The sequence below is a fragment of the Chiroxiphia lanceolata genome, chromosome 11 (assembly GCF_009829145.1).
Source record: "Chiroxiphia lanceolata isolate bChiLan1 chromosome 11, bChiLan1.pri, whole genome shotgun sequence".
In the NCBI taxonomy this organism is placed as follows: domain Eukaryota; kingdom Metazoa; phylum Chordata; class Aves; order Passeriformes; family Pipridae; genus Chiroxiphia; species Chiroxiphia lanceolata.
This window is the reverse complement of record NC_045647.1, coordinates 6,340,334-6,366,024: the sequence shown is the minus strand read 5'-3', so window position 1 is coordinate 6,366,024 and position 25,691 is coordinate 6,340,334. Positions and strand designations below refer to the sequence as shown.

Genomic DNA, 25,691 nt, shown 5'->3' with positions numbered 1-25,691 from the left:
CTGGTATGTCCCAGCTCTCTCACAAGCCATGAGAGTTTGGGAGCTGTCTTGGAAGATGGGATGAGGCAGAAAAGGAAAAAACACCAATATTGAGTTGTTAAATGTTGTCTGATAGGCTGGAGCACAGCTCGAGCTGGGAGTGAAACGCCACTCGCAACCACACATGGGGTGAGAATACAGTAATAAATAGTGAGAATACTATATTAAATTGTCTCCTTTTTCTACTTGGGCACCACCTGCTGGCATGTAATTAAATTAGCGTCATCAGCCAGATATTAAACTCTGCAGTCCCTGAGAGCATGCCAGGTTTTTTCCAGATTATTAAGCAAGGTAGAGAGGAGAATTCTTTTAATCACCTTGTTCATTCCCTGTACCAGCACTTAGTTACCGTAAATATAGCTCCTTGTAGATCCCTCCTCTTTTTAAGTCTGTGGTGGAGAGTTCTCATGGTGAATGTTTTTCTGGGCACTACTTGCTCTTGGCAGCAGGGAAAGCCAGGCATGTGCATGTGGCAGTGGTGCTCAGCTCAGCTGCTCAGTGCTTCTCATCCTGCCTGTGGACTATCCCTGGACCTGCCAAAACACAGACAGGACCAACATGGGACTGGAAGGACAATCATAGAACCATGGAATGGTTTGGGTTGGAAAGAATCTCAAAGATTATCTAGTTCCAATCATCACCCTTCATTGGGCAGGGACATCTTCCACTAGACCCTGTTGCTCAAAGTCTCATCCAACATGGCCTTGGACACTTCCAGGGGTGGGGCATCCACAGCTTCTCTTGGCTGTTCCAGTGCCCGACATTCCTGGGAGCCAAGGCTTTGTAACTTGCTAAACCCCTAACTTTGTAAACTTGCTAAAATATAAAATCATGTGACTGAGAAATACCAACTCACCTTACTCAGGTGTCCCAGAAGGAGCTGCTGCACAAGCAGAGCCCAGGACCAAGGAGCAGATCCCAGAAGGGAAGATCTGCAAGGGGGATACCAGGAGAGAGTTGCAAATACGTTTCTGGGAGTTTTGGCTTCACGTCTGACACAGACTGAGCTTTCTTTGCCATGTTTAATGCAGGAACAGGAATAATCCCCATGCTCAGCAGTGTAAGCTTGTTCAATTCAGCCTGGCAGCACAGAGATCATCTTTAGCAATGCTTTGCATTGGGTGTTCCTCTGCCCTGGACAAACATTCCCTGCAGCCAGGGCTGGTTTTGCACAGGTATCAGTGGCTTCCTACCAGCTTCTTCCAGATGCAAAATGGCAGCTGCCAGGAGGGAAAGGAGACTGCATGAAATGAAGGACAGAGTTAGGGAGTGAAGACAGGGACATATCCTCAACATGGGAACCAGCAAGCCTTCCTCTTTGGGAAGTCATGCATGCTGCTCTCCCTTGCAGAAAGGAACGGACAAGTTTGCTGACTGGTGACTCTTCTCAGGAGTGCAAAAAACCAGAAAGGGCAGCTAACAGAGCCAGTTTCTTTTCCCTGGGTACCCAAAGTCATCTTCTGGTGCATATACTGGCAATGGGGTAAGAGATGACATGTAGTACCCAGTGCTCATCCCCAGATCTTTCCTACTCAGCTTTTGGCTGAGAGCTTCACCGCTGGTTCCCAACATGCTGTTCTGTTTCTCCACATTCAGGGGAAAAAGGATAACCAGGACTTGGACCCATAAGGCTGAGGGGAAATGAGAAATGACATCCAAATTCCTCATTGCTTGCAAGATGTGTGTACACCACAGGAGGAAACAAGCCAAGGAGAAATCAAATTAAAAACTGTGCTTGTGAGAAATTGTGCTGAGAGTGAAAAACCTCCAAACTATCATTTTTTGCTGCAATCTGCTGTTGAAGGCTTGTGGTCTCACTGGACCCCTGGTGCTGTGGGAGAGCTGTGTCAGGTGGCTTTGCAAAGGGGCAGGGAAAGCCCTGTGAGACATATGGGAGCATTTATACATTATCTGCCAATAGCTGGCTGCAAAAACCTGTGATTTTTATAAACACAGGGGCTTTTTGGAGCCCTAGACTTGCTGCAGGGCAGGTGTTTATCCACATTCTTGGCTATGAGCTTAGGGAGACACAGGAATAGCTCACTGAAGCCAACGTGTGTGAAGCTCCCCTGGACCCATGCGACAGGCTCCCATGGGATGAGGCAATCCCAAGACCTCACCTCGGTATAAAATCCAGCCTGCCTGAACAGTCAGCTCCCATGTCCTCTGCATGGGATGCACACACAGAGCACAAAAAATAGTGATGCTGAGAAGGGTTCATGGTCAAATGTATCCCTGTCATGTGCCAGCCCCATCTGGGACCTCTGGGACAAATACAGCCCTTTCCCCAGGGAGAAGCATCTGTGAGAGCCAGAGTGGGTGGAAAAGCAGCTTTTGGGATGTGGGTTGCTGGTGTCACATAGTGCTGGGGTGGTCATGGAGGGAAAGACCATCCTGGATCTGACCTGAACTTTTCAACCCCAATGCCCTGCCTGGCTTAGTAAGGACAGAGGGCTTTCAGCAGGTCTTACAGTGCTTTACTCATTAGCTCATTTACTCATTAAGTCATCGATAAAGACCTTGAACAACAACCCTGCTTTCAGACACCATCACAGTGCTTACCAGCCTTGCCAGAGGAGAGAGGCACACAGGCAGTCAGCTCCTCAAATGCAGAAATGTCACTCTGGGGATGGGTTACCCTGAGTGTGCTTCCAAAGGAGCACAGACAGAGCCCAGCAGCTTTGCCTTCCTCATCCCACACAGCTCTCTGGACCAGCAGCTGCCCAGTGAGACCCAGCAGCATGGAGGCTGCCCAGGGATGGGATCTGCTCCCCAGGAAAGGCTTCTCCTCACATCACGTGCTGGGAGATGAAGTGTAGTGAGAAATGATGAGAAAGGAGGGTAACCAGGAGACAGTAAAGAATCACTTGTGCTTTTCTCTGCTGAAACGTCTGTTGGCATAGAGGTCATCACAGGGTCACAAATTTGGTAAGGAAACAGGCAGGTTAGCATTATTCCCAGTTTGGAGATGGCCAATAGAGGTACAGTGCTGTCAGCTACCACCACTTCACAGCTCACCCACGTTACCTGTTTCAGCAGCATCCTTCCCAGGAGCCTCCTGGAAAGGCAGAGAGCATAGTCCAAAGCCTCTAGGTAGAAATAAAGATGCTCAGTTTTGATAGAATATCTGTTATTAGAGAATTAAATTCACTCAGGAGGTAACTGTGCAAAAAAATTACCATTTCCTAGAGAATTCTTTGCAAGAAGTGGAAGCTTATGGCAATTAAAATAGAAATATTTCCTTCACTATCAGGCGTGGGAACAGAAACCCAAGCATTTAAAAGCAGCTTCTGGGAAGGACCCTGCAACATGTAGGATGTGTGGAGCTGCAGGTGGGATTCGTGCAGAAGGAACAGAGGAATGGTGGCAGGATTCCCTGATGGTCATACATCTCTGCACAGTGACAGGGTTTTTATTAGGCAGCCCAGTGGCATTCACTCAAAGGTGTTTCAGATCCTCATGTGGGTAGGAGAAAAGTTCTGAAAATGGTCAGAAATGGGGATTTTTCAGACAAAACACCAAAAGATTTCCTAGACTTCAGCATGAAGAAACATGTCTCCATGTCCTCCCTGCAGTAACAGCATTCCTCCAGCTCTTAGAGAGTCACAACAACCCTCCCCCAAAGCCACTGCTCCAGCCATCACATTTAGGATGAGAGTTGCATTCCCATCTAGAGGAATGTGGAGGAATGTGGCCTTCCCCTGGTCATTGTTGTTTCCTGTGGTCTGAAGGAGATGGTCAAAGAAGAGCAGGTAGAAGCATTGAGATGCTGTACCTGGTAGAGCTGCAATTTCTCTGCCAGATTTGGCCAACCGGGACTGATGCAGCTCCTGGTAGGCACCAGGCAGTGGCCCTTGGAGGGGAACAAGCCCTCTGCCAGCTGAAATCATCTTGCTTTGCCCATAATGACTAGTGCAGGCAGGAGCTGAACATGCCTCCAAGGCAGCACATGAAAAAAACAACAGTGAAAAGGATTTTAAATGTGGTTTGTGAGTACTAAGGCTTTCCCATGTTGGCTGAGTCTGACAATCTCTCCTCATACAAATTTCAAAGAGGGGTTTACCCTAGTGAAAATACAGCGAAAGGCTCTCTTTTATATGTTTTTTAAAGCCTATGCAATCAAAAAGCTCTTTGAAGCTCCAGGAGCTGTAGACATTGTCTAAAAACATCTGCTTCCATTTTTCCACTGTATTTTCCCTTGATGGGAAATGAAACCAATCAAACTCTTGTTAGGGAGGAGAGGCAGGATGGCCCTGTGCTGACAACCAGGGTCCTGGACTGGGACTCAGCTCTGCCAGGAGGGGTTGGTGGCAGCCGCACAAACCAGCACCACCGGGTTTCCAAAAGCCAGGTTCTGCTTCCCCCGGCGTGAGGGATGGGGTTTGATCCAATGTGCTCAGGATGACCAATGTGGCTGCAGTCTCTTCTCCAGTTATTTGCTGTCCCCAGCCCTCAAGCCCAGCTCCCCCAAAGCCAGCAGCATTTGCTGCTCTCTGTCCTTTCCTGCAGGTCTGGATGGGGAAATCTCTCTGGGTAACTGATGCTGAAGGACACATTTCCCTTCCCAAAACTCAGCCTCAGGAAGCTTTTCCCTTGGTTCAGCCCCACCTACGATAGAAAAGAGAGCTCAATGCATGGCAACACTGGACTCAGAGAGGCCCCAAGGTGCTGCCCACACCATCACCAAGCCAGGGAAGAACATGCTGGCATGCACACAGCCATCACATAGATCACTTTGAGTTTACTGTGTTCAAGCAAGCTGGAGAGAACAGCTGTGGATTTGTCATTTAAAAGCATTTTAATGGGAGGAAGCTCATTTTTCAGCGCAAAAGCAGAAGCTCAAGGAAATATTACAAACTGTGAGCATTACTTTCTGCTTCCTTCACAGCAGGTCTGAGCCATCTCATCTGCTGCATTATGAAGAAATTATTTTAGATTTTCTAAAAAAACCACCAAAAACCAATCCAGAAATAATAGCACAGCTACCTTGCTGCTTCTCCCAGGAGGTAATTGCCTAATAGGAACATCTCACAGTGTCAAAGAAAAATAGAATAACCAGGTCCTGTAGGTCTTCTCTCCAACTGTTACCTGCAAGTACCCACAGCTGCTGCCAGTAATTTCTAGCACCCTGGCTGCTTATATGTCACAGCTACAAGAATATCATCACCACAATCTACCTTGTAGTGTAAGAAAATAGTATTTACTAAGCTGGAGTTGATTCCTTGGTGACAGCCAGGGTAGCACATTCTGTGTCCCAGGAGAGCCAGAGCTGATCCAGCCTCAATGGCAGTCAGGGCTGGCACACATCTGTCACCTGGAGGTCATGGGTTCCTTCTGTGCAGGTACCATTCAGCTAAAAACCGAGCCAGCAAAGCAAGCTGGGATCAAATGTGCAAGGGGAGAGAGCACAGGGTTCCTCAGGTGGTGTTTCTTCTCTACCTGAACCCCTGCACTAAGCAGTAGGTGAAGTGGAAGGAATGAGCATGCATATCAAAACATCTTCAAGAGGAAGCACATTTAAGCAGAGGATAAGAGGGAACATTTTATGTAACACTGGAAAACCTGCTCAGAGGCAATGCTAGTGCAGGTGAGGGGATCTATCACCACAGCCCAGTGTTCCCACAATCAGCCAGTGCAAAGCTGGTGTTTCACAGCCTCAGCCAGCCCTTCACCAGCATCCCTACCCCTGCATCACACCTAACTCCTGAGCTGAGAAGCTGTTGGAAGGGCAGGAACTTTTGCAGCTTTGCTCCTTCACTTCCTCAGCCCTTTTGCCTTTCCAACAGCCAGCCCCAGCTTCCAGTGATTCTGATTTTTGCAGCCTCATTTCTGGTCTCCTCCAGCTCTTCTCAGACAACTTCCAGTAGCTTTTAATCAAGTCTCCAACTGCTGCAGCTGCTGGCTGAAGACTCTCTGTTTCTCTGAGGGCACTCACTCTCATCCTGCTGTGTTAGGTAGGGTGGGCATTAAAAGCAGAACAGAGCTCTTAGTCCTTCCCTGTCCCCATGGTGTGCTCCCAGACCTTATGCTGATGTTTCCCTCCTGCTGGAGGTGGGAGATGGAGACTCCTTACCCTGGATGTCTGTCAACTGAAAGGCAGCATTGACGTGCAACACCTGCAGCATGAAAACTATTTGGAAAATGAAATGGCAGGAGGTGGAAAGCTCAGTGTAAAATTTTGTGCTCAGCTTGAGGCTGAAAATCAGTGTGTTCCCTATTCACTCACCTGATTTCTTCTCTCCCCATTAGCCTGAGAGGGCCATCAAAGCATCACAGCTGAACAGATTTCTGTACAGAGACCTGAGGAGTGATGATTTGGCATTCAAAATGGATTATGCAGCAGTCTGGGGGAGAGAGGCTTGGAAGTAAAGCAGGAGGATTTTAAGATAAAGATTCAACCCACCCCTAAAAACACACACAGCCCCAAAAACACAAGGGAAATAATTTTTAACATCAAGGCCCAGCAAAAAAACCCAGAATTATGTCAAAGCAAATTGCAGTGCAGCATGAGCTGCATCTAGTGGCCAAGGAAAGTACTGCTTGGCTTTGGAGGAGCAGTTCAGCTTTGTAGGAAAAGTAACAGTCAAATCCAGGAGTGGATTTAATGCTTCTCTCCTTGTTGTTCAAGGTTGGACCCAAACTACAGTCGTCCTCCCTGAGGAAAAACAAGGGCTCCTATTTAATCACCAATCTCAGTATTTCCAACAGCACTCGTTCAGAAGGTGCCACAGTTGCCTCCTGACCCAGGTTTGCAGCAGCCCTGGAGCCTGGAGGCTGCTGTGACCACTTCTTTGGAATCATCATAATGAAATCAGGATGGTGGTTCACAAAGAGGGCAACGTGGGCTGAGGATTCAGGGCTGAAAGGCAGCAAATGCAGAGCAGGAAGTTGCATGGATTAGTCAAGACACCCAGAAAGCTGCCAGCACAGGCTAAGCCAGCCCCTGCAGCTTCATATTCTGCTCAGAGCTATGTAATCCCTGGCTGCACGTCATCAGGATCCTCAGCATTTCCTCCTGTAAATTTTGACAGTGTACTGATAACTCAATTTGAAAGCCAAGGTGTTTCCTTGACACAGGACTTTTCCTAAGCGGAAGGCAGAGTACATCAACCCATGGCACGATTCATTACCCTCAGCTCAGAGTACAGAGCATGTCAGGGATAAAGCTGTGAAGTTTTGATTTATACAGGTTAATCAAGCAGAAAGCTATTAACTGAGGGGCAATGGATTATTAAATAAAATGACAGGAGAAACATAATGTCAAAACACCTGGTTCTGACTCCTGGAACATATAATTGCTCTTCTTATCTATCCCAAGTCTTTCCTAGTTAAAGCAATCCCTCCAGCTCAGATACAGCACTTGATCCAGTGCCTATTTAAGCATTTGCAGCATAGGAAAGCAATTAAAACTCTGAATAATACCAATGAAGGTCTTTATCAGAGTACTCAGAGAGTTGAAAGACCAAGAAGTGGGCACTACCTGCTGCAAAACTTTCAGTAACTTCTCCTTGACTGACAGCAGGGTCAGTTTTGGGGGGCATAGTCTGGAGGGATGGGCCACAGCACATGACAGAGTGTGAGAACCACATCCATGGTTATACTACCTATCATGTTACACCACCTACCTGAGCAGGCTGCTAACCTGGCAGTGATTACATGTGATATGAGCCCCTGCAGCCAGCCCACCCTCATTTATGGTGATTCCAGTCAGGTAATGTCCTGTAGCATTTCTCAGATAAGACACATTTGATGATAAAGCAAAAAACCCTCCACCATCCTGCTCTGTCCATTCAACCTATTTTCTCTTAGAATCCTGTCTAGCTTTCCCTCCCCTTTCAGCTGGATTGGTTTGCTCTTCTACCTTTAGCCCATTTCCTGATAACCAGCTGACTTCTAAAACTCTTTCTTATCTCCTATCCTATTCTCCTCTAAGAGAGGAGAAAGATACAACCCTTCCCCTGCAAACCTTTCCTATCTGCCTTTTCAAGGGATTGTCACTCCCAGACAAGTCAGTGATTGACTTTGGTTCCTGAATGACTGGGATCAGCTGAGGAAGGGAGGGATCAGTGATCCATCACAGATAAAGCTGAACACAGGGATTGAAGAAGGGTTTACTCAGCTGAGCTACAGCAATTTCTGCTCCAGACCAAAAGCTTTCTGAGTTGAGGAGTGAGTGCCACAGTATGTTGCTCTTGGAGTACAGCAATGGAACAGGCTGGAAAAAAGGAGGTGAACTTTAGTTTTGCTCTCGAAGATCAAGGTATAGTAAAACTCTGTTTCTTGCAGTGATTAACCTTCAGAATTAAGGAGCTGGTGCATTGATTTTTCTTCTTGAACAGTAAGTTGGTCTTAAGCCTTTCTAAGTGTTTTCCTCAGCTGAGAGGCTGGCCATGCTCTAACAGGCTGGTACCAACCAAGCCTGCAATTTAAGTTCTGGCTTGTGCTTTGCTGCTCGTATAAGGCAGCTTTGTTTTCTAATTTTCATGGACACCTGAACACAAAGATGAGCAGAAATAGTTGTCTTAATGACTTGGAAGTTATGATATGTGAACACTGGGCATCCCAGACTTCCTGCAAGGTGTTCAAGACTGAAAAAACCCTGTAGTACATATTCCTACATCCAGGGAAGTAGTTTGCACTTGGTATATTGAATACACATTTGCCCTCTTTGTTTCATAGAGGGGTTCTGCTGCTACAGCTGGATTAGTGCTCTGTCTTTCCCCTTTGTATCAATTTTCTTAAATTATCAGCCTGAGATCTCCTGTTGGTTTTAAGCTCTGAAATGTTCTCCTGGCATGCCTAACCCAAGCAGACATGTAGCTTCTGGGAACCACAGGAGGGGTTTTTTTTTGGATCGGTGTAACAAAGGCACTAACAGGTGGAAGGAGAGAGAAAGGACATGAAAAATTTTGCTGATATCATCGTTGTGATGTGCATACCACCCTGTGGTGGAAACAGTCTGTGAATGGCCTCTCAGGTTCCTCTGTTTGCTGGACATCTGTGGCAATGGAAAATGTTGGTGGCAAATCTGTCAAATAAGGTTTTCTCTTTAATCAATAAAACTACTCTCCTTTAAAAGGGATTTCTTGCCTGCTGCCACACAGCTTGCACTGAGAGAGAAAAGAGCCATCAGGTTTAGATGTCACCAGTGTCAGTTTAATGTTAGAGAGAAGGACTTGCCTCCATGTCAGTTCTGAGACATTTTTCCCTGTTATCACATCTCTGGCCAGACCAGAAGTGAGATGGGCCATTGATTCTACCCCTCTTTGCTTGGGAAAGTCTCTTCAACATTAGTTGACTGGAGGGGTTTGCTGCTCTCTGGCACTGTGGTCTTGGCTGCATCTCCACAGCAGGAACGGTTCAGCTCTCATCCTGGGGTAACAAAATTCACTTTGGCCCATATTACTAAGCAGTTTTAATTTTCAAATGGCTTTATCAGTCTCAGAAGGGTGATTAGGTGTGCTGAGGATTACAGCTGGGATGTCTGAGCTGAAGGAGAAATTTGAGATTTCTTCACAGTCCACTGGAGAGCAGGTTTTAAGCTTTAAGCATGCTGAAAATGAAAGGCAAGCGCTCTAAAAGGGGTTCAAGAGCATTGATACCTTCAGCCTGGGAATGTCAAGACAACATTGTGAAATTGTGTCAATAATTTGAAGAAATAAGATACCATTATGGCTGCAGCATCAAAAGCAATGTAATGGCTCTTTGCTATCAGCAGGTTAAAGGCTTTCCCTGAACTACAGTGTTTCAGTGGAAGATGTGCATAATGACCCGGCATGGTGCAGTCTGTCACAGCTCGTTCAGTGTCTGCAGTAGAGCAGAGCTGCCTCAACAGTCCCCAGTGCAGTATTTTTCTAGTCAAAAATGCCGCTGCAGCACATTGAAACTGTAAGTGGGGGAATAAGAAGATTCTAAGGCAAATTTAGGCACAAGAGTGGCTTTTTTTTTTTAATGTTTTTGAAAGTGTAATAAAAGTCAAAAGCTGAGAAAGGCTTTTTTTTTTTTTTTTAACCATTCAGTCTTTGTGTTTTCCAGTCTCCCCTGCAGTAACCTGGCCAGAACACAGAGCTCTGTTCCCCCTCAGGCAGTTTTTTAGGGTTTGCAGATCACTTGATGTCTCTTTGAACTTGTTTTTTTCCGGGTGGGACAAGGACTGTCAAGTAATTAGGCTGATATTGCTGAAGTCACCTGCCCCTTGCTGAAGCAGCCAGAGCAGACCATCAGTGAAGCTGGAGCTCCAGGAAGGCTCCTGATTTGGGAGACTTTTTTTAGAGGAAAACTAACTCTTCTGGCATCCCAGAGAGGTTCTAAACATGCTTACCACCCCCTACCAGGAAACGTGAAGTCTCTTGAAGTGTGGCTGGTCCTGCAGAGCTGTGTCATGAGCCTCTCCAACGGGAGAGCTAAAGATGCTCCTAAGGCAGTAAGAGGTGCCCTGTGAGGCACTCAGATGCCATGCTTCATCTGTGCCAGTTTTGTTGAATATCCCAGGTGTGCTAATAAGAGCATTAATGTGTTTGCAATTTTGCTGGACCTCTGGGAGAAAAACATGGAAAGCAAACATTTCACTTAGGCTTCCTGTGAGAGCTATTACTGAACCATCTCAGGGCTTTTTTTCCTGAAATAGTAAGCCTAGCTGACTTTTTTATTCTAATTCAAGTGGGAAAGCAAGATGGCATTGCGTGGCCTTCAGTCTCTCTTCTATTTGTACATGTGTCTCGGGAGATGAATTATTTATGATAATGTAATTATAGAAGCGAACAAACAAGTGCATTGTGCATTTTTCTCCCCAAAGAAACCGCAGTCTGTGTTCAGGACACTAGATGGTAGTCTCAGTCCAGAAAAATTTCAGTAGTGTCTGACATTGCAGTGACAGTAAACTGTGGCTGTTTCAGAGGGTTTTGCTCCTTGCACCACAAGATTTGATGAGAATCTGTTGTGATGGGGTAACAACACTCAAAAACAAATTGTTTGTGGTTAGGTTTGAAAGCTGTAACCAATTTCCAGCTGTTTTCCAGAAAAGGAGATCTTGAGTCTGATAATTTTGCAGTTAGCCATTCCTGATCTGCCCAAAAAACAGTGAAATATCTATTTCTGATGGTGTGAGCAGAGATTCTGCTCAAAAGAGAAACCTAGTCCCTTGGTATCTCAATCACTGACACCAGTGGTGTTAAGGAAGACTCACAGCCATGTTCCTGCTTGCTTTCAGTGTGAGGTTAATAAAATGTGTATGTGAGATATGGAAATCACCATTTTTAATTATTAGATATCATAGATTGCCTGAGAAATAAAACCAATTCTGACTGGGAATAGAGTGCAAGGAGAAATCAGGCATATGTTCCTCCTAATGTGTCATTTCAGTTTCAACAAATTGCAAACTAGTATTGATTTCTATACATAAGCTATGAACAAAAAAGAATTGCAAAACTTCTCAGCAGCCTGAAAAGTCAATATCGACCAAACTAGAATGGCATTTAGGAGAGGAATGCTTGGCTGATGAAAATAAATAGCAGTAAAATAGCTTCTCACTTGTAATTTTAATCTAATACCATATCAGGTCTGTAATGCTTTGCAAGTGTCATGCAATGCATCACTGGTGGCTACAGAAATGTGCAGAGTTAATAAAGAAGGTGCCTGGATGTGGAATAGCTACCCACCTCCAGCCTTCCTGAAAGGTTTCAGTTTGATGTATGATATTCCTCTGGTGAAAGTATAAACTCTATTAGTTCACAAAGTGAGTCTTACTCTTGAGTTCCAGCAAAGAAGCCCTTTGCCTGAGGCCCCAGTTTCATACCATCGATTTGTCTTTACCCCAACATGCATCTTCAGCCTTGAAAGTGTGTGGTTGTGTTATAGCACTTCTAGCAGGAGTGACTGTGGGGTTGTAAAAATGTAGATTAGAATAAAACCTGTGTTAATACTTTTCTAACTTTAAACTCCTGAAGCAGACAAAGGGAGCAGCAGACAGCAGATGGGTGTGAATTGGCAGGCTGCACATAGAGGAAGTCCAGCAGGAAGGGGAGTATGGATCTGGGTGACTGGTGTGCTGTGAAATAAATGGGCATGTCAAAGAGACAAAATATAACAGGTATTGCCCAGAAGATGTGGGATTGGTTTCTCTGGAGATCCCTTCTGTTCTGTTGTCCTGCCCCTAGAATGTTACTGTCCCATATGACAAGCATCCATAACTTCTAAGGAAAGGAGAAGGAGAAAGGTTTTCTCACTAACACAGTCCAATCATCATTTTGCACTTAAGAATCATCCTTTCCTGTGCTTTGGTTTCTCCTCTGTTTTAGAGTAGGGGATGCAGTGGGTGTATGGGAGAGGCCATAGGGATGGACATCAGCAGAGCACAGTGTGTGTGATCAGTCCATTCAATCATGCAGGTGAAAACACAATATCCCAGTGCCACAAGAAAAGAGCCTGTGGAGCAGATATTAGATCTCTGAATGCATCTGCTCAACACCTCTAATGTTTTGATGAAAACTGAGTGTTCTGAGCCTTCCTTCCTTGACAGGTCCCATGTCTCCCTCATGTTCAGCAGAAAGTGAGACCCAGCAGGATGTTCCCTCTTCTGGAAAACAGCCTCCTTGGAGCACTTCTCAAGTGCTGGACTCCTTTTTTCAAGGGAATTTTGAGCAATCCCTAGTTCCTTCAGTAACCTACTCTACTGAGCTGAGAAATCCCTACTAGGTAAGTGCCACTGTAATTTTTAGGCTCAACAGGTATAAACCAGTTTGTACTGGTTCTGCATAGATATAAGATCTTGCTAAGAATGGGAGGTTGTTGCTCGCAGTCAGATACAGGTATTTCAAAGTTCAGCTCTTGAATCTTTATCCATTTGTGTCCAACTGCAAGCAAGAGCAGCTCCATCTCTTCTGTTAGAAACACTACTATGTGACTGGTACCACAGTCTGAAAAGAAACTGAGAAGCAGGTTCTGCATATGACCAGACAAAGAAAAAGTTCAGGAAGCCTCTCTGTACCTTCAGGTCAAGATGAACTTTGATAAACTTGGGTTATTAAAAACACAAGCGACATTTTTCTTCCTCTTTTGACTTGCAAATTAAGCTAAACATAATCAAATCTGATGGGAGTTTATTTTCAGCTGAAGAGTTCACCACAGACTTGAAAGACTAAACCCAAGATGATAATTGCTTATTGTGGACTGCCCCTGCTGCAAAAGTTTTCCTGATTTCAGAGCAAAAAAACTGTGGTGAAAGGGGGTTGTGAACTAAATAAACAGTTAGAAATGCAGAATTTGATGTTGCTCATTCAAATCTAGTAAGGATTTTGATTTGGATCCCTTCTCCTTTCCTTTGAAATGCTATTTACCTACATCAGAGTTTAATAAGGTTAATGTGTTAGATGTTTCCCCAGTGTAAATTCTATCAGTGGGAAGAATACTGTCTGAATAGAGTCCTCCAGCTCTATTCATTTGCTTTCAATGTGTCAAATTAATTTTGCCACATGGGTAATAAAAGCTGTGCTTCTGTGTATTTCTGTAAACATTGTACGATTTAGAAAGTGTTTATGATTTCTTTCAACAATGAAACTTAAACTGTGCACAGTCCAATATCAGCGAGTAATTTCAGAAGCGACTGAGGCATGTAATTGAGTTTGTCAGTGTAATTGTATTTTGGAATAGATAGTGGTATGTTTTTTTAGTCGTTAGCGAGTCTTGTATTTAGAGTGCTGATTAATTCTATTAGAGGAGTTAATTAGACTGAGAAGGTGGGGGTGAGAATGGATACAAATCACTTTAAAGCACTGCATTTAACTCAGAGTTGATTAGTCCATGCACAGAGAAATGCCACCTCTCCCTGTTTGGACTCACTCGTGTGATTAGAGCTCATCAGTGCAGCCCCATGGCTGTGACAAGGGCAGATGATGGGTATGGATGCAATTCTCTCTCCTTTCAAGTGTGAACTTCCAAATTAAGGCACTGCAGGATACAGGGTTGGCCTGACTTAAAAATAATAAGCTCCTGTGCATACTCTGTAATAACAAAAATAATAATTACAGTATCTCTATTTCTGTCACAGCCTCCCCATATTGTTTCCTGTAAAGAATAAAAGGCAGTAAGGAACAAGCAGGCATCACTTAAGGGCACTCTCAGACTTCAGAAGAGCTTGGGCTCAAGTCTTGGCATAGCAGATGGAGGTTTTCCCTCCAAGAAGAAAAGAGATTTGGATGCTGGAAGTCTGGCATCTCCAAGCAGGAGCACATCTTGCCCACAGTCACCTGCAAGGGCCCTGCCTGCACCAGAAGGGTGGATGCTCTGCAGAGCAGTTGCCTTGTCAAGAAGGAGCTCAACTTGTGGCTGCATTAAAAGAGATCTGTAGACCTGACCCAGGGCCTGGGCTGGTGATAGGCATGATCTATTTTTAGAGAGCATTACTAGCAGCCCTGGGATGACAAATGGTGGAGAGTGGACAAACATTTATCCTCCCTATTTTTAGGGTACTGGGCACAAAGAATGTACAGTCCTAAGAGTGGCCATGGAGGAGCTGACATGGCTCTTGGGTCCTCTGCATGTGACCCAGCATGAGCCAAGGCAGCTCAAAGTGTGGGCAGGCTGAGCTCAAGCCCTTCTCCCCCTCTCCATCCCCACAGTTTGCCCCAAAGCACTTCTGGGTGTGAGATGGGTGGGACTGAGGAAAGGGGGAAGGAGAATTGAAACAGCCTCCTTTAAACCCAATATATGTGAAATAAATATGTACACAATAGATTTTTAAGTGGAAGTTGGTGTGTAATTTTTAATCACCTGGAATATTTCCAACCAGACAAACACAAGACACTGTCAGAAGAGCATAAAAACAGGCCTTGAGGCATCATCTGAGCTGCATAAACGTCAGGTCCCTTTGTAAACCAAACCTACATATTGGGAGCTGGTGCAATTTTCTGGAAAACAGTCTCAGTCTGAATAGATGCAAAGGAAGGATACTGTCAAATGAAGCAGCGGTCAGGACTACACAAAACCCAGATCAACAGCCTGCACATTTTCAAGGAATTGTGACACTGTGTCAGGGAATTGCTCCCAGGCTGCCTGGTCAGGCCATTATAGTGCTGTCAGTAAAAATGCCCCTTATCTTCCAACTCCTTCCACATACAGATAAAGCAGCCATGCTCAATACAGAGCATATTTTAATAAGATTCAGGGTGGTAACATCTGGCAAATTCACATGTCATGTGCTGCTCCTTCCCCACGTACAAACAGCCCCTGTTCCCATGCTTTTTTGTTTCCCTTAGATAATGGCCTTTCTGGAGCAGAACGTGACCGGTGGGTTATCGGCCGGGAAGGGCAACGGGGCTCACAATGGCACGATACGAAGGGATGATCACAAACCTCCACCCCTGGGAAACTTCACATCAGTAGCCAGCTCTGATACTCTCAGTGAGAGGAGAAGAGCTGGCAAGTTTCTCAGTGCAAAACAGAAGGAAAAGGAAAAGGGCCCTGGAAAGTCAAAGGAAGGTGAATGAGAACTTCTTGTCACCGGCCTCCTTCCGCTGGTCCTGGGAAGGACCTCTCGGCTGCCTCTCACCGAAGGGTTGTGCTCCACGGTGTCAAAGAAAACATGGAAGGGGGCCCAGGAGTTCTCAGCTGGTGGAAGAGCTGCTTATGTCCCCTGAGAGACCTCAGCTTGTGGAGACACGGTGAGTCTTCTAGAAAGAGTTAGCAGAGCTACCAAGCTGTCAAAGCCACTCACTTGTACCAATAAATCCGTGTAGTTTGGGTTTGCTGAGCAGAGCCCTGTGGTGCGTGGACAATGTGATGAATGGAGTTGTCCCATTCCATGCTTTTCTGGAGCTGCTGTTTCATTTTCCTCCAGGTGTTTAGCTATGGGTTTGACTTGCAGTTAGTAGAAAACAGAAGAGGAAGACTGTGGTTAGGCAGCCTTCCCCCCCACTGTTGACCTCCTCCTGAGGGGCAGGGCAGCACACACCCCCTGTCTGTTTTGGATTTAGGGATGGGACTCTCCATGGAGTGGCCACCTCCATCCACTCCAGGGATGTCCCTGGCCCTGTAGAATGGAATATGAAGTAGGACTTCCTACAGGATATAGGCGGCAGTGTGGAGTCATGGCAAAAAGGGATGTGCAGGGAAAGTGAGTCCAGGGCTAATGTTGCATCCACTCCTCCTAGGAGAGACAACCCATGTCATGTTTTGCTAACACTGGCTGCAGCCTTTGGAAGAGACTGGGTCTGTTAATCCTCTTTTTTAAAAAGAAGAAGGACCTAAATCACCAGAATGACTCAAGAAAATTGGTGGCTGAAGGGACCAGGTTTTGTGGTTCCAGCCACTCTGTGGGAATGTCAGGGATGCTCCTCTGGGACATTTGGAAATGCATAATTGCCTGGGCAGCTTAGGGCCATTCTGTTGCAAACTTTTTCTTAACTCTGCTTCCTGAGTCAACTAGGTCATTGCATCAGCCACAAAATGAGCTGAGAACAGACATGAGTGATTCCTGTGTCAGGGACTATAACCACAACTACAGGCATAATTGAGATTTTCCTTCATTTCTCTTATGTGCTAAAATGGAAATATTAGATTAACTCAGCTGTGCTGTAAGACTTACTGCAGAGAGCCTCTGGAAGACGTGTTCACATGGAAAGGTCACTACGTCGCCACTGGATGGTTATTTCACTTACTTTACTCAGTAGTTAAAATGTATGTTTTCTGTCTTTCCCAGACCGTTCATCTTCAATTGTCCAGGCAGCCAATAAGGCAGAATAAATGAGGAGCATCCAAAAGTTGTACAGTTTACAGCTTTCTATCATTATGCAAAATCTATATCATCATTAATCACCTTTTTTCTTAATGAATTTGGGGACTAGTGTTTCTGCTGCTAAGTACTCAAAGGAGTTATTAAATTTATGGCTGTCTGGTTCCCCCATCTGTTTCCATAAAAATTTACTGCAATTAGTATTTGAGCAAAATTTCTAAACCCTGCCAGACTTCTTAAGAACAGGGAACACTACTGTAAGCGTGAGGGGGAGCTAATGGTGTATAAGTGGCAAAAAATAATCTAAAATCCACATTAAACCAGCTTTGCCTGTAGTTTGCAGGAGGGTTAAGGCAGGAAAAGGGAGTCTGACAAAATGGGGGAGAGGCTGGAAAAACTCCTGCCCATCCAAGTCCAGCTGTCCACTGCTGGCTAGATATTAGGAAAATATTTAGTTCATTTTCATTTTTCTGAAGGAGGCAGCTCCGAAAGCACATAGACAGAGGTTTGCAGAATGGCTGCTGGGCACACGGAGGGGCACCAGGCAGTGGGGTGGCAGCTGGAGGCAAGTATCAGTCCTGGGGGTAAATCCTGGGAACAGGGCTCTGCTTCCCTGTGCAAAAGGCCCCTGGAATCAGGGGCCTCTCAGATTTACTACACTGAAACTGTGGTCAGGAGCATTGCTGCCCTATCCCTGGCAGAAATAAGCTGCAGAATATAAGTCTGTACTTTCACAAGAATCTGGCAGGAGCCCTCACCTTAGTGTGGGCATGTCAGATGTTTAAGGAGGCTGGTGACAATGCTGTCTCCTGGAGAAGGACCAGTGTCACACCTCTCTGGTGTGTGGAGACACATTGCTGTCCTGCAGAGGAAAAGCCCTTTGCTCTGCGCTGATTTCACAGTTCTGTGTTTGTTTGTAATAAAATGGGACAAACAGCATTTTGATGGTCAAAGGATTGGGTTTTGTTCTTAGTGGGCCATGATGTGCTCCTGTGGTGCATTGCAGCCTCTTGGGTGCCGTATGTAGTCGTACTATTCAAGTTCCCCTTTCAGCTGGCTTCCCTGGCCCCACGGTGCACCTGCTTATTATCAAATCAAAGGGATCCCTGAATCTTTATTTTCACTGTATTTATGCCAGGATAAATTTTTTGCAGCTGATAGATTTCCAGCTGCTTTTACGAACAGTGGGACGGGTCCAGTTTCTCCGGAAGGAAAAGTTGCTGGGCGTTGTCCGAGCTACAGCAAAAATGACAACCCAAGAAGGGCTGACTGACTGGAAGGGGTTGGCTCCGATGTGGCTGGATTGCCCAGGAGGAAGATAATGAGCAGAACGAGGAGAGCAATTGCTTCAATAAATAAACTGGAACATGTGTGCGACTGATGCCGCCGGGGGCCGATATATGCCAAGAAGTCTGTTTTTAACATCTGCTCTTCAGCAGCCTTAATATGTTATGACCAGATCAATATATCTTCTGCTGCTGGTGTCAGACATCCTACAGCAGCTAGAAACTGGGGGAGGAAATGCAGGCAAACAAGCATATAGACATGACTACATATACAGAGGTACACGCATACAGGCATTTTTGTGCAGCGTTGTATCATTAGGATTTATAATGTGAAATCAATTAAAAATGGTGCTTAAGTAGCCCTGACAAAGAAGAGCCATCAGTGGCTGATATTCCCTCCCTACAATGTCTCTTTTTTTGCAGAGTATAGGCTAGAGGATTGCTATGTTGTCGGAAGCTCATATCCCACTCAGTGCATCCATAAATGCAATATGTTCTTTATCCCACTGTAATTAAAAGGCTTTTCATCTCTTGCCAAGGCTTTTATGTGCTGCAAAGGCTGAGGGAGGCAGGTGAGGTGGTGTAGGCATAATGGTCATTTTTAAAAGCATTCTGAACAACCTGCAGCCACGGGCAGGGGAGGGCAGAGAAAAAGGAGCAGGGAGCAAAAAAGAAGATGAAAGGAGGGGCTGAGCAAAAACATGTTGGCCAGTAAGCTGCCCCGGTGCTGGCAGAGTCAGCACTTGCAGCAGAATGAACACAAGTGTTTATTCTCTTCTCCACTTCAGGGTATTGCACTCGCAGTGCCTGTGACAAGCACCACGTGGCTGTTCCTCAGCCGCCTCAGCTCACCCTCCAGCCCCTGAGCTTCAGCCACAGCTGGAAGCAGACTTGGGAGAAGGCACAGGACCATGAACGAGAGGAGAACAGGATCAAATAAAGATATGGGACCACAAACATCTGTCATTCAGGTGAAGTCAGACACCACCTGTACCTGTGCCTGGTTCTTCTGCTCAGCCCATCTTCTTCTTTGCAGTGGAGATGCTGGAGAGCATTTTCTCAAAAGGGAGAAAGAACACAAGAAAGAGGATCTCTTTCTTCACTCAACTTACTCTGCAAGCCTGGGGAGAGTCCATTCAAGGCCTTGGCACAAAGATTAATGTTTGGCCTGTGGCATTAAGCAGAACTTGTTCATTTAAGACAGGACAGTGGCTTGGAAGAACAGGGGGTTGTGACCTCCCTGATGCAGCAGCAGTTCTCCTGACAGAAGGTGATAAATAAAAGTCAGTGCCACAGAGTGTATCTGAAAGCTTTGCACTGTACAATGCGAAAAATGCTTGCTATGACCCCAAGAACCTTTACATCAAGAGACCTCCTGGGCACATGTGGGTCTCGTTTTAAGTGCTGCCATCAGTAGGTTGTATGGGAATAGCAGTAACTCTAAAACCACGCTTCATTTACTGCAGATGTCTGATATCGCTCTAAAGCACCTAATTTAATGACAGACATGGACTTGGAAACTGAGGAACTTTCAGCTTTTGCATTTATTTAACCCCTTACCAGAACACCAGCTGCAAATGGCAGATTTCAGATCCTTTTTATTTCTATGGAAATAGCAGGGTTCTTTCAGACAGCCAGGTGTTCTGGTGGATGTTACTGCTTACAGTCCAGCTGTATATATTACAGCTGGAACACATAACTGTGGCTCCTGCTTCTTCCAGGAACCAGAATCAAAGTTTTCATAGTATCATTGAATGGTTTGGGTTGGAAGGGACCTTAAAGATCATCTATTCCAACCCCCCTGCCATGGGAATTTTTACAAACTAAATCCTAGGACAGCAAACTTGCCTGCCTTAGGCTTCACACACTTCTCAGGCTTTGGAGGAAAGGTGGTCAGACAGTCACACTGGGGACAGGTGTGGTAGTAATGTCAAAGGAGACCATTTGTTGGATCATCCCTGATATAAAAACAAGAAGTGTTTCTCAATAAATACTACAAAGCCTAAACTAAAACAAAATATTGATAATTCACCAAATTATCATAAAAATTATAAGTTAGGACCAGAAAACCGAGGAGTTGCCTCAAAAATCAAAGGACGTTGAGAAACATGACATTCAGGTTCTTTCTATTTTTGCCTGCAGAGCTCTGAGCTTTTCACTCAAAATGAAAATGAAGACTACATGAAATGAAGGCTGCTCTGACACCACCTGTCTCTGGGGACTGAGGCAGCTCAGGAAAAAAAATCACAGGGTTGTAGAGGAGCTGTAATAAATTTGCTGGAGTTGGCAATTGCACTTTCACGCCAAGCACAGTGTTGCTGTGGGCAGATGTTACAGCCCAGGCCAGCGCGGCGCTTCCCACCTGCAAACACCCTGAGCAGCCTGATGAGGATGAGCTGAGCTGCCTGAAGCCAGGAGTGTGAGGCATCATCACATTCCTGTCTGCTGTGTCCAAAAGTCATCCCAAGTGATGTGCTTGCAGCCAAGGAAATCTTGGAATTGAAGCCCTTCTGGTTCTGCCTGAGCCACAGTGCTTTCCAACATTCGCCCTTTCTCCCTCCTCTGCAATCACATTTCCCATAATTTCAAGTGTGGTTTCCTGCTGGGTGCGGATTACTTGAGGGCTCCGTGCCAAAATCCTCCTTGCAAGTTTTGGAACTGCTGATTATTCGAATGCCCTTCGTGGAGAGGGGGAGAGGCCTCAGCGAGGCACAAATACAAAACGTAAAAGCGCTTGGAACGAGAGTGAAAAATGGCATTTTCCCTTCCAGGAGAGCCAGCACACCTCCTGGGAAGAGGCAGGAGAGATGACCCTGGACGGGAGGGTTTATCCATTTCCCTGTGCATGGCTCTGATCCCTGTTCAGGGGGTGCATCCCATGGAAAGTGTGTTCTGGATGGTGCTGGCAGCACCATGGCACGGGTGCTCTGTGCTGCAGACATTGTGGCCGATTTTAGGAGCTCCCTGAACAGAGACTCTGGTTTAGAAAGGAGATGTTTACTCAGCATGTGGTGCAAGGTGGAGGTTTCCACAAATCAAATGAAAAAATTACATCTTTTATACAGTAGAATTTACGTGAACCCGTCTATCTAATACATTCTCTGCCCACCTAATGCATATTTTTTTGGTTGATGTGATCTTTATTTAGTTGATGTAATCTTGTGCAATGCTTGAAACACAAAAGTTCTTTTCTTTATTAAGCGACTTTTATCAAAGTTATCTGACATCATCAGCTACGTACAAAAGACGAGAAAATTCGGCGTGAAGACATCAGCCGAGGAAAAACTCCAAGCGATTTCGGGAATGTTTTTACCTTAGAGTATCTTTCTTCTCCCCAGGGGGTACAACAGGTTTGCTTTCCAAACAGACCCCACGCAGGGGCCGCGGGCACCTCTGGCGCACCCACCAGCGCCTCAGAGGCAGCGGGAAGAACCACTTCCCCCCGTTTCTGGAGCGGCTGGGCTGCTAGCGCAGAGCACACCGCCACCAGCGATAACTAATTAACGCCCGGCGCTAATTGAGGGCACGGTCAAGGGCACGGCCAAGGGTAGCGGCGTCGCTGCCCGCGGCGCGCATGCGCAGAGCCCGCGCGCAGGCGCGGTGAGAGCCGCGCTCACGTGACCGCGGGCCGGGAGCGGTAACATGGCTGCGCCCATGGGCGCGCACGGGGCGCGGCGGCAGCGCCGGGGCCGCTCCCGCTGATCCCGTGCCGGGGCCAAGAGAGCCGGGCTGGGCCGCCACCACCGACCGTCACCCCCACATGGAGCCACGGGAGTCCTGGGCGGCCTTGGCGGTGAGTGAGAGCGCCCAAAATAGGTTCTTTCGCTGGGTGTGTAAGAGATCGATCCACACACAGAGTGGAGTTATTTGGTTTATTTACAGTTCTGCGACGGGAAATCCACAAAGCCAGCACCGCGACTACCAAAGCTTTTCACTATTTATGCGTTTTAGCAAACAAACCCATTGGTGTTCGTTGGCTACAAGTTGTGTAGTTTTGTTATTAGCATTCTGTCTTCTATTGGTTAATTATTCCCTGGTTCTTATGGTAATTAGTCGATATGCTCAGTCTTTCTCTTCTTTTGGGTCGGTGAGTTTCTTGGGTCGGTTGTTGTAAATTATCTTTCACCCAGTTGGAGCTTATTCAGCATAGTTGCTGAGTCCTCCTTTTTTCCTCCTTTCTTTTCTCTTTTTTTTCCTCCTTTCTTTCCTCTTTTTTTCCTCCTTTTTCCCCCCTCTTTTCTTTCCTCCTTTCTTTTTTCCTTTCCTCCTTTCCTTCTTTTCTCCTTCTCTCCTTTCTTTCCTTCTTATCTATGGGCTCTGCCAACTGTCCCTCTGGCCCGTAAATTCTGTGTCCACTATCAGTGGAACAACCTTCTTCCCAAGCTTTGGTAACCTCCCTCTTTGTCTGAGAACATTGAAAGGTGTTGAGCCCTAAACCTTAACAAGGCAATTCCACCAACAAGTAATGTCTCTTTCCAACACCTGGACATCATTTAGAGCTTGGTGGCTGCTCTCTGTTACACGGATTGAATCTCATTTCTTCTTGATTAGGTTTGAAAGTAGACAAAGATCAAACATCAAAGGGCACCCTTTCTTAAGGAAAGTTTTACAAAATGTTCCACATTTTGCAGCAGCCCTGCCTGTTGCCAAGGTGATGTGCTGAGCTGAGGGATGGCTGTGGTTCATCCCCCCACGGCTTCAGTAGTCACCCTGGGGACACAGGGAGACCCTGACTTAGTGATGCATTTCCCACCCTAAAAGCTGCTTTTAAGCAAGGGGGTGAGACCCCCAGTTGCCATGGCTGGGGACATCCTTGGAAACTTCCAGGGCTAGCTCTGGGCTCTGTGTGGGAGTCAGGGATGTGGTGCCCTGGGCTGGTGTGGGGACAGTTGCGGGAGAGTTCAGCTCCCTGCCCCAAACACTCCAGGGGAAGGTTGTTTGGTCACAGTTCAGTGCCTTGGAATTGAGTCCTGGTTTTGTTTAACTGTTGTGATGGAGTTTATAAAGTCATAGAATATCCTGAGTTGGAAGGGACTCATGAGTATCACTGAAGTCCAGCTTCTGCCCCTGTACAGAACAGCCCCAAGAATCCCACCATGTGCCTGAGAGTGTTTTCCAAACACTCCTGGAGCTCTGTCAGGGTTGGTGCTGTGACCACTGCCCTGGGGAGCCTGTTCCAGTGCCCAACCACCCTCTGAGGGAAGAACCTTTTCCTAATATCTAAACTAAACCTCCCTGACACAGCTTCAGACCATTCCTTGGGTCCTGTTCACAGAACAGAGGTCAGTGCCTGCCCCTTCTCTTCCCCTTGTGAGGAAGCTGCAGATCACAATGAGCCCTCAGTCTCCTCTTAAATAAGTTTAACCTGGATGTCCAACTCCTGGTAAAGGCTCTTCACCTCTTTGACTTCTGATAACACTGCTGTTACTGACAGATGAGGGAGAAGGTGTGTTTTAGGTGTCTTATTATCCCAAAATCATCCCTGTTCTCTGCAGATGAGTAAGCACAGAGATACTGTCGCCTGCTGGCAGGTGCTCTGTTGGCTGCTTCATGAATTTAAATGACATTTAAGATACAGAACTTTGAGAACTTAAAGAAGCAATTAGTAACTTTTGATTCATGCTGTAACAGATGGCTAGATTAAATCTGATTAAATCTGATCAATGTTATTTTGAGCAGATAAGGATTTTGATGAGAAGGAGTGAAGAAAAATCAATGCATGCAAAATAGCCAACTAGATTAAAAGAGTAATTAACTTATTGATTAAACCTTTAGTAGTAGATAGTGAGCACCTCTCTGAATCCTCGGTTGCCCTGAAAAAAAATTATCAGAGTAACACACATGTGATTTGTTTTCAGGCAGAGTTAAAAATCTGTGCAGCTGTTTCTCCTGTGCTATTCTATATGAAGTAGACTTCAAACTGTCTTTTGTGTTCTAGCACTGCATCCAAATAATGTCTCATAATGGATTAATGCTAACTATTGATTTATTTTTTTTAATCAGATTTTCTGTTTATTTCAGTCTCGTCTCCCTGTTTTTGCCAAGTAATTATTTTCTACAATCAGCCATGCCATGGGGTAACTTAAAAAAAACACAGTCATCTAGAAACACAGACAATGGAAGAAGATTGAGCTCTAGCTGAACCAATTTTTTTAGGGTTTTGTTTTATGAACTGCTTTGGTTAAAAACCTTCCCCTTTTCCTTATGACTTTGAAAATATCTTTATTGAATATGATTTCCAGTACCTGAAGGGAGCCTACAAGAAACATGGAGAGTGACTTTTTACAAGGGCATGTAGTGACAGGACAAGGGGAAACGGCTTCAAACTGACAGAGAGTAGGTTTGGATTAGATATTAGGGAAAAATTCTTCCCTGTGAGGGTGGTGAGGCCCTGGCACAGGTTACCCAGAGAAGCTGTGGATGTCTCAATCCCTGGAAGTGTTCCAGGCCAGGTTGCATGGGGCTTAGAGAAGCCTGGTCTAGTGGGACAAGGGGTTTGGATCTTTAAGGTTCTTCCCAACCCAAACCATTCTGTGATTCCATGACTTTTTTAATAGGCTTTTATCAGCAAAAGAAAACAAAGCAGCTTTACTTTAGGCTTTGTTCAACAAAGGAAATAGGGTGGGAGGAACACTTTAAATGAAGAAGTTTGCTGGAAAAATGTGAATATGCTTTCTAGAGATGCTTACAGGGGGAGCAGAATTGCTTCAGTCTTTCTCTGATCTTATGACACAACTCCTGGAGGTGTTGGTCCCTCAGTACTGTGTTGATAAGTGACATTCACTGACTTGCTTTTCTGTATAGTGGGGAAGTGTTGCATTGCTTTGCTTGCACTATGCAAAACATTGAGATTGTTTTGAAAATACCTTAAAAATGGTTTAAAAGTTGTAATATCTATTACTTTCTTCTGTTCAAGCTTCCCTGTTATAGCTATAGAAGCCACTGAGGTCTGTGTAAGACCATCAGTTTATAAACTGACCTCAGGAAGGCTACAGTCAGTAGTGCTTTGGGTTAGTCCTGTCTCAGTTTCTCACACAAGCAGCACAGCTTCACCCCTGAAGGTATTAATGTGCTTTATTCCATGGTTTTGTCTTGAAGGCTGGTGGAGTTGCTGGTGTCTGTGTTGACTTGATCCTTTTCCCCCTGGATACTGTAAAAACAAGACTGCAGAGTCCTCAAGGATTTAGGAAGGCTGGTGGTTTTCGTGGCATCTATGCTGGTGTTCCTTCCACTGCAATAGGATCCTTTCCAAATGGTAAATTGTCTTTGGGTTATGCTTTGTCTTATTTCAGTGGGAATTTACGTTGTATAGGACATTCATGTCCGTGGCTTCCTCTCCTGCAGGTGCCTGTTTGGATTCTGTGAGTCCATGTCCAGCTGTGAAGAGCAGATTCTAGAATTGTACAGTATTGAGCAAACTCTGAGCAAGCCTGGAGTGAAGGCTGCTGCATGTTCACTCTGAAAAGCAACCCTAATTCCTTGGAAGGGTACCTGGATATAAGCCTTACTTATAGGGGCACCCTGAAGCATTTCTAGGTGCCAAAGAGGGCTTGAGTCTTCCTTGCCCTGGACACTTTAGTCATGACCCACTCTGCCACAGCACTGGAAATGAATCAAAGTCCAAAGTGCTTGAGCAACAA

At 45.6% G+C, this 25,691-nt stretch overlaps 1 protein-coding gene across 3 annotated transcripts in view; it reads left to right on the top strand.

Annotated features, from left to right (window-relative positions):
• The first annotated feature begins 21,687 nt into the window (after window positions 1–21,687).
• The window catches only part of SLC25A26 (solute carrier family 25 member 26), a 96,779-nt gene continuing 92,775 nt past the window's right edge, over window positions 21,688–25,691 (top strand). For all 3 annotated transcript variants that reach the window (XR_004359007.1, XM_032698794.1, XM_032698793.1), the window contains exons 1-2: window positions 21,688–21,844; window positions 25,150–25,306. Coding sequence is in view for 2 of the 3 variants with exons in the window: in XM_032698794.1 (XP_032554685.1) it covers window positions 21,812–21,844; window positions 25,150–25,306 (190 nt within the window). In the remaining variant the exon portion in view is untranslated. The remainder of the gene's footprint in view (window positions 21,845–25,149; window positions 25,307–25,691) is intronic.